General features: G+C 44.7%; 1 protein-coding gene across 5 annotated transcripts in view; it reads left to right on the forward strand.

Annotated features, from left to right (window-relative positions):
* Positions 1 to 4,722, forward strand: part of MSANTD2 (Myb/SANT DNA binding domain containing 2) — a 29,595-nt gene extending 24,873 nt beyond the window's left edge. For 4 of the 5 annotated variants that reach the window (XM_007117925.4, XM_007117926.4, XM_024131269.3 and 1 more), the window contains one exon: positions 2,479 to 4,722. In XM_007117925.4, the coding sequence (XP_007117987.2) occupies positions 2,479 to 3,331 (853 nt within the window). In that variant the 3' untranslated portion in view covers positions 3,332 to 4,722. The remainder of the gene's footprint in view (positions 1 to 2,478) is intronic. The other variant, XM_028501236.2, reaches the window with a different exon arrangement.
* Positions 4,723 to 7,988: the final 3,266 nt, after the last annotated feature.

Genomic DNA, 7,988 nt, shown 5'->3' on the forward strand with positions numbered 1-7,988 from the left:
CCTCATCTTTTTAGCCTAAGTTTTCCAGTGGTTAATCCAAAATGTTGAGAGTGTTGTATATAACAAGAAGAAATAAATATATTATATGAAAATAAGCGTGTTTATGGTATTTTCCTGTGTGTGGATGTGGTATTTGGATGTTTAAGTATGATACAAAGCTAAGTCACAGGGCCCAGAGTTTGTCTGGGGTTAAGTGAAATGATAGGAGGGCCAGAGGGACACTTAAATTCCTTATAATATTCCATTTTGGGACTCAAAAAGCAAGTGCTTAGGAACTACAGGGGAGGCCCAATTGACGTAACTAGGAATGAACTCAAGCTTCACAGAATTGGTGTCACCAATCTCAGACCCCGTGAACTTTTCCCATGGTTGGAACTTCAGCAATACAACAGACAGTTCTCAGGAACTGATTGATTAACTGGATCTAGTTCTCACTGTGCTCCATAGCTGGGAAAAGCTCATCTGAGGCTTGAGCCCAGGGAGCTTCAGGCCGAGATCAGATCAGTGGGGCGGGAAACTGACAGACTCTGCAGAAAAGTCCTGTGTGGCTGCCTCTCCTCCGGGTTTCAGCTCACAGGGTGAGAGGTTTCTAAGAGGGAATTCATTTCCCAGTGCAACAGTTTCCTCAGAACTGTTCCTTATTGATGATTTAGGGCTATGACAGTGCTGAATAAAATAACTTCATTTGGGCACTGGATCTTTTCACTCTGGGTTTAGGTGGGATTAGCCTGAAGTAGCTGATATAGCCTGTAGTCAAATACACCATCCTTCACCCACAAAGAAGAGTCACCACTTATTTATCAAATACCTACTGTATGTCAGGCATAGGAATACAGCAGTGAGCAAAACAGACAAGAAGCTCTGCCCTCCATCCCACCTCCTTAGCCTAGTCCTCCTTGAGATCAGTAAAATATTTTAAAAGAGGACAGGAAGAATGGTAGCTATGAAAGATAATTTTTCTTTAAAGCATTGACCCATGCAGAAACATGGTCCTATGTCTTACCCTCACAAGCACCACAATCTAAATATTAGAAAATTGATGGAGTGCCTCTGTGTACTCTGAGAAGAGAAACAATCTCCAGAAATGCAGTGATTTCGTCCTGATGGCCACTTAGATACTTCAGTAGCTTTCAAGACAAACTAAAGTGTGGAGGATAAGTCCAGGGCAGTCTTTGGTTCAAGAAGCAACTGATAGCAAAACATTAGCTCTTTGCCATCTTGAAAAGAAAATCAAGGAAAGTAAGAGAGAATGACTATGTGGAAGATTCCCCAGTTAGTTCCAAAAGCTCTTCCAGAAGGTATGAGAATTTAAGAATAAAGTTTCCAGGATCTGTCTCCTTCCGGGAAGCTGTTAGCAAACCACCATTACACCCTCTTTTCTTGCCTGTGTTTGATTGTGAGTGTGGTAGTTGAGTATTTTTGTAGCTTAAACCTATGATTGACGTCGAGTGTAATTGTTTGTTGCTAAGTTGATATTTAACAAACTTCAGTCTTCCAATATCAAAGTTGTACCCTACCTGATAAACAAATATCCTCATATAAATGTACGAATCATCATGAAGTATCCGTTGGAATTACATGAATTAAGCAGCATGTGAAACAAGAATTTCCCTGTACTTTGTCTTCTTCTGTTAACTGTCCAAATCAAAATTGAAATAATTTCTATACTTTTGCTTCCCTTTATAAAATATAGTTTAGAAAAATCTCAATTCATTATCTGGAATTTTTTTTCTCTTAAAACTGAAGCTTAATAAGGGAACTTTTTCATCTGAATTCTCAGATCTTAATTCTGTGCTCAACTGACAGTTCTTTTAAATTTGGGAGGAGTAATGTATTTCAGACAAATAGAAGAAAATGTCCTTTTTTCATGTTTTTGTATCAGATCAATAGTCATAATCAGTTGTATATTTTCCTATGGCCAGCGTGTATGGGCCAAACTTATTGAACTTTCAGAATTTCCAGGTTAGAAATTAATGTGTTCATTCTTTTAAGTGATACCTACTGGTTACTTTTCTGAATTCAGCATCCTTCACCTGCTTTAGATAGTTAGGTCTGAAGGTCATCATATGCACTATAATAGCCACTTGAAAAAGCACATGATCCTTGGTTTCTGAAATCCTAGGGTCTTATGTATCAATAGTTACTAAGTGGACTACAGCCAGACTTTAGAAGTAAAGGAAAGCAGTTTTTCACTAGTTCCTAGGAACTTCCTAAGGGTGAGCATGTCTCAGATTTTAATACTATGATTATCTAGACTTGCACAGTCCAATATGGAAGCCACTAGTCACCTATGGCTATTTAAATGTAATTTAAAATTAATTAAAAACGTAATACCTCACTCACACTAGCCACATCTTAAGTGCAATGGCTAACATATTGGACAGCACAGACACAGGACATTTCCACCATTGCAGAAAGTTCTACTGGACAGTGCTTATCTAGACACCTGAAGAATCTGACTTTTATTTCTCTTTCCAGGAAAAGAGACATCATGCAGAATATCATACAGATTTTGGAATCAGTACAGTTGAAATGGGAACTGTTTCAGAGCTGGACAGACTTTTCAAGGCTTCATCTTTCTAATAAACTGGCCATTTTTGGAATTGGTTATAACACCCGTTGGAAAGAGGATATCCGTTACCATTATGCTGAGATCAGCTCCCAGGTGCCCCTTGGCAAGCGACTCCGGGAGTACTTCAATTCTGAGAAGCCTGAGGGACGGATCATCATGACCCGAGTGCAGAAAATGAACTGGAAAAATGTTTACTACAAATTTTTGGAGATCACTATTAGTGAAGCACGGTGCCTGGAGCTGCACATGGAAATTGACTGGATACCCATTGCCCACTCCAAACCAACTGGTGGGAACGTTGTTCAGTATTTATTGCCAGGAGGCATTCCCAAAAGCCCAGGCCTTTATGCCATTGGCTACGAAGAGTGTATTGAGAGGCCCCCCTCACCCCACATGGAGCGACGTTCCCTGGACCCAGGAAAGGAGGGCAGGGTTGACTTGGAAACCCTTTCTGCACAAGCCTCACTACAGGTGGAAATAGAACCTACCCGAATTACCTATTGCTACCTCGGGATCGCTGAGGTCAGGACTCTGCAGCAATGCTTATTTTTACATTTCCAAGCAAATACCAAAACCTTCAGCAAAGATTGGGTCGGTATTAATGGGTTTTTGTCTCAGAACTGTATTGTGGATCCTGGAGTTTCCCCCAAATCCATCTATATCAAATTTGTAGAAGTAGAGAGGGATTTTCTTTCCGCTGGCTCTTTAGTTGAGTGCCTGGAAAAAGCCATTGGCTACCCCTTAAAATTTAACAACTGAATGTCATCCTTCATAAGGATTTGGGCTCTTACCTCTCTCTTCTCTACTCACATCCCGTTACCCAGACTGTCCCTCATCCAGATGCTGCCATCAGACTTCATGGAAACTCTTTCCACGATCGGGCCAGTATAACTAAGAAATCATAGTAGACTTTGGGCAGAAAAAACAGACCTCACCTGAAAATGCTCATTTTGAGCCAGCAAGCTATACAGCGGACTTGCATGGTGGGTCAGTTGTTTCTTTTTTAAAAACAAAAAACAATTTTTAAATGGATTTTAGAGCCCTGATGTAAACAAATGTAGGTACATTCCATATTGGACAAAACTTATACTTTGAGTTTCATATGAAATTGAAAAATTGTATTTTTTTCACGATGTTTCATTTTTACACATCTCTATGTCTCTATATAAGTATTATTTACAACCTTGAATAAATAAGCAATAGATAATGGCAAGTTAAATCTTGAGTCACAGTAAATAAGACTGTTTTTCAATATTACCCTTAGCTACTATTGTATATAATTTAGAGTTTCGTTTTTTTCACCAATCAAGTGTTTTGCTATTCCCAATCAGTGTTGCCTGCAAAGACCTTTGTTTCTGTGATGTACCAACTTTATGGTTGTGCTGCCATTTAAACTTTTTTAAAAAAAATCATTAAAGTAATTCCTGGCCTCTTGGCGTACTAGTGGAGCTTTTTGTAGCAGAGTGTGGTCGCACTGGCGGTGGGACTGGGCTCTGACTTTACTGCTAGGGATGAACACAACAGAGTAGGGCAGTTTCACTTCCTTTCACTCTCTTTACCCCACTGACCAATGTCATTATCTCTTGTCAGAGTAACAAAGGTCATTGGACATTTCATTTTGTGCTACTTTTTAAAAAGCTACAAAAGGATATTCCTTTTGGCCCTGAGTACATGAATTTGTAAGAGACTCTCATTGCTCATCTTTACACTCAGTAATCAGGGGCAGCTCTCTCAGGAGCACAGGTGGAGAATTGATGTCATCATACTGCCTGTAAAAAAGGAGAGAAGATCTGATAGAAACATCCAAACAAAAATTTTAAGTGATCCGTAGGATAGGAAACTGTAAGGTATCAGTCCATTAGGAGGGTAACTATCCCGTTTAGATCTTTCAGTGATTTCTGTGGGTCACCTAGCACTCCAGTTGGAGGTTAGTACTCTTGGCTAAGAACTACCTTACTAGTAGAGTAGTCAAGGGTCACTTTGGTCTCATGACAGGGACTTGTTAGATTGGTTATTTATCTTTAATGATTCCCCCAGCATCTCTCGGGTACTCTACTTTAAATGGACTGCAAATCCAGGTAAGAGCTATAATTCTCCCCGTTTTTCTGTACTATTGAAGATAAAATTGCATATTGATTAAAAAAAATGTTCTTTCCTGCAACCTGAGTTGTCTTAAATCAGTGGTTTTTCTCATTCTGATACCTCTTGGTTGGTTGATGCTTATTTATTTTTCTAGTGACTAGAGAGCTTATAACCAATGGGGTGACTTTTATTAATGTCATTTGAGTCTAGGTTTATGGAGTTGGCTGTTTCCTGACGTGAGTTGCTAAAAGTGGGTGCTAGTTCAGGGAGAGTATAAATAAATATTCTGGAATGTTTGAGTGCAGCACCTCTTCTCCCTGGGCACAGGCTGTAGGTATGGGCTTTAGGAAATTCTCTTGAGTTTGCTCTTCTTTGGAACTTGGAATTATAGTCCTAAAGACCGAGGCTTCATTGACCATTTTGTAGCAATAATCTCATAATATTAGTGCCAAGTGCTGCAGGAAAAAGCATTATCACCAGTAGTAGTACATGGCATCCCCCAAACTTTGCCACTGATCAGCCCTAAAACTAACATTATGCTTCATTCATTTCTTCCCCCATCCCGCTTTTCACTGCTGTTAGTTACTTAGCAGGGGCAGAACATTTGGGAACATTTAGTGAGGATGTCTGAGATCTACCTGACATTACTGAGAGTAGGGCATTGCTAGACCACTATGAGCAGCACAGAGTGTATGGCAAAGACGGATCCAATACGTGTTTTCACCATGTGGCTTGGGATGGGTGAGGGGTAGGGGCAAGAGGACAAAGCTGAGCACTGGGAAATGGAGACTTGGAAAGAAAGTACCTTGCTGATAACTGAATATCCATTCTTTTTGGCCAGAACAATCTAGAAAAGAGGACAGCAGGGTGTCAGATAACTGTATGAGCATTTCTAAAAACAAAAAGTAGACTATTTAGACCTTAATGAAGCCTTAACCTGATTCCAGGAGGATGGAGACACTACATTCAAATGTAAGAATCAGCATTAAAAAATACTGTAGAGATAAAAGATGAGGTATGACTGGGAGAAACACTAGTGAGCTGCAAGTCTCTTAACATACGAAACTATGAACTTAGCTCTTGCACACAACCTGTTTATGCAGGTCACTCACAGATCATCTGCACTAACATTCCCATTTTACACAAGGGGTAGAGAGCAATGTTCACCCTAAACTGCATCTCAGCAAAAACTTTCAGAAAGTAATAGAACTGCTCTGCTAACTTCTACCACTTGGCTGCCTCAGGGTCAGCAGAAAAGAAGTGGCTGGAGTAGGAGGTAGTATAGAAAATTCTTTGATTGGGTGAAAGCAGTGAAAGAGTCCTGAAGGGACTGTTTCAGTGTCACATGGAGAGAATCACTGCCTACAAATCTTTATTGGTATCTTTACTTCTGATGTTGTAAATTATTGGGGGTGCAAATTCTGAAAAGTTAGCTACTGAGAGTGAATGTTGAGGCCCTCCCTGCCTTACGTAGCACTTGATAGGGATGAGCACAGCCTCTGTAATCAGATGCTTTGGTGCTCCTGGGATACAACCAAGAGCATTGTACTGCTGTTTTTGGAAGGAATTACTTATTTGGGGTAACCTAGGCCTGACCTGGAAATAAAGGAGGGATGTTTACAAGAGGTGCTTTGCAGTGAAGACTAAAAAGAAAAAAAAGTGTGATAGACTAGACAAACCAAACCAACAGCACCCTCCCCCCCATATATATATATATACACACACACACAATCTACTTGACAATTCCAAGTTTGTAGGTCCCTGCATAAGGATATGAGACTAGCAGTTACCTATTCCTGTTGCCTTTGCTGTCACTGAGCCGCCAAGTACTAGATTCCAGGGGTTGCATGAGCAGTCTAGTGTTTGCATAGCCATTTCTCAAAGCCACTGCATGGCAGGTATTTAAAGAGCAGCCAGGCAGGTCACACTGGGAAGAAGCAGCTGAGAGGGTCTACAGGGCCCTGTGTAGAAAGAGACCTTGGGCAGCGCAGGCTCAAAGACCACATTCAGTGTTAAAACAGAGCAGGGCCGTGTGGAGTAAATGGAATCCAGGAGGCCTGGCTGCTTCTCTACCCAGTCAACTGTCACCTAGAGCAGGCAGCGCCAGGGATTCGTTGTTATGCTTTCTGTCCTCGGTGACCTTTGTTCGGTGGTTGAGCCGTGCCCGGATGTTTGAAGCATCTTTATTTTGGCGGTCCGACCTAGAAGCCTGAACGGGTGCGTGCCCTTCTGTAAGAGAGCTGCGGCCGCCAGAGGGCGCAGAGGTGCCTGTGACCGGCTGGCGCGGGGAGGGACGGTTAAATTCAATTTCACAGCGAACATGATCTAGTCCCGGGAATTAAAGGATCAGAGCGGGCCTGAGGAGGGATGGGAGGCAGCGAAGACATGGGGATAAATAAATGGAGGGACTTGGGCCAGTCTACCTTCCCGCAGCTGCCCCCTCCTCCCCAGTCTGCATAAGGCTTTTCAGAGTTAAGCGGGGAACCGGGATCTTGTCTCCTCAGTTTCCTGCTCAGCTCCTGGGGTTTCCTTGCGCCAGTCACTTCCCTGCTCGGGTTTGCGGCGCAAGCTCCGGGTGACCCTCGGGCCTTGGTTTTGGGGAGTCTCCGAGAACCTGCTGCGAGGCCCCGTCTTCTCCGGCCACAGGTGAACACGGTCCTCGGGTCCACCGCCGGCGCATCCTCCACCGCAGCCTCGGGGCCAGGCGGCACGTGCAGGGGTGGGCGTGGCCGCCTCCCTTCCCGAGCGTCTCTCCCTGCCCGCTCCCGCGGCCCAACCCGCCCCTGGCCCTGGGAAATTGGTAGTTTCGGGCAGCAGAACCGGGCCCGCGCGGCCGGCACTCTGGACCTTTCCTGCCGCCTCAAGCCCCACACTGCGGAGCCCCAGTGGCCCCGGGAAAACGCGGCTCCCCTCCTCCCCGCTTAGGCTGAGGACGCGTTACCCCCAAGCTCGGAGCCGGTTGGTCGGGCGGGAGCCCCGGCCGCTTAGGGTGTCGGGTGCGGGTGGCCCCTGGACGTCGGATAATCCCCAACCCTCCCTTCCTTCCTGGCCCTCCTTCCCACCCCACTTAGCGGAGGGGGAAGGCTATGGCGTAGTCTGAGAGTTAGGGCTCTTCCCTTCTGCCCTTGCCCCCGGCCGGCTGTGCGGGCGCCACGACTCACCCGACCCCACCCTGCGTCCTGACCCGGTGGAGGCCGCGGGAGCCGGCCGTCGGAGCGCGAGGAGCGTCCGCCTGCGGCGGGTCACCCTCGAGCCCCGCCCGCGAGGACGGCGACCTCTCCGCCCCCTCGAATGCCCCGCCCCCAGTCCCCGTCGGTCCCCACCCCACCACCGG

Source organism: Physeter macrocephalus, chromosome 16 (genome assembly GCF_002837175.3).
Source record: "Physeter macrocephalus isolate SW-GA chromosome 16, ASM283717v5, whole genome shotgun sequence".
Taxonomy (NCBI): domain Eukaryota; kingdom Metazoa; phylum Chordata; class Mammalia; order Artiodactyla; family Physeteridae; genus Physeter; species Physeter macrocephalus.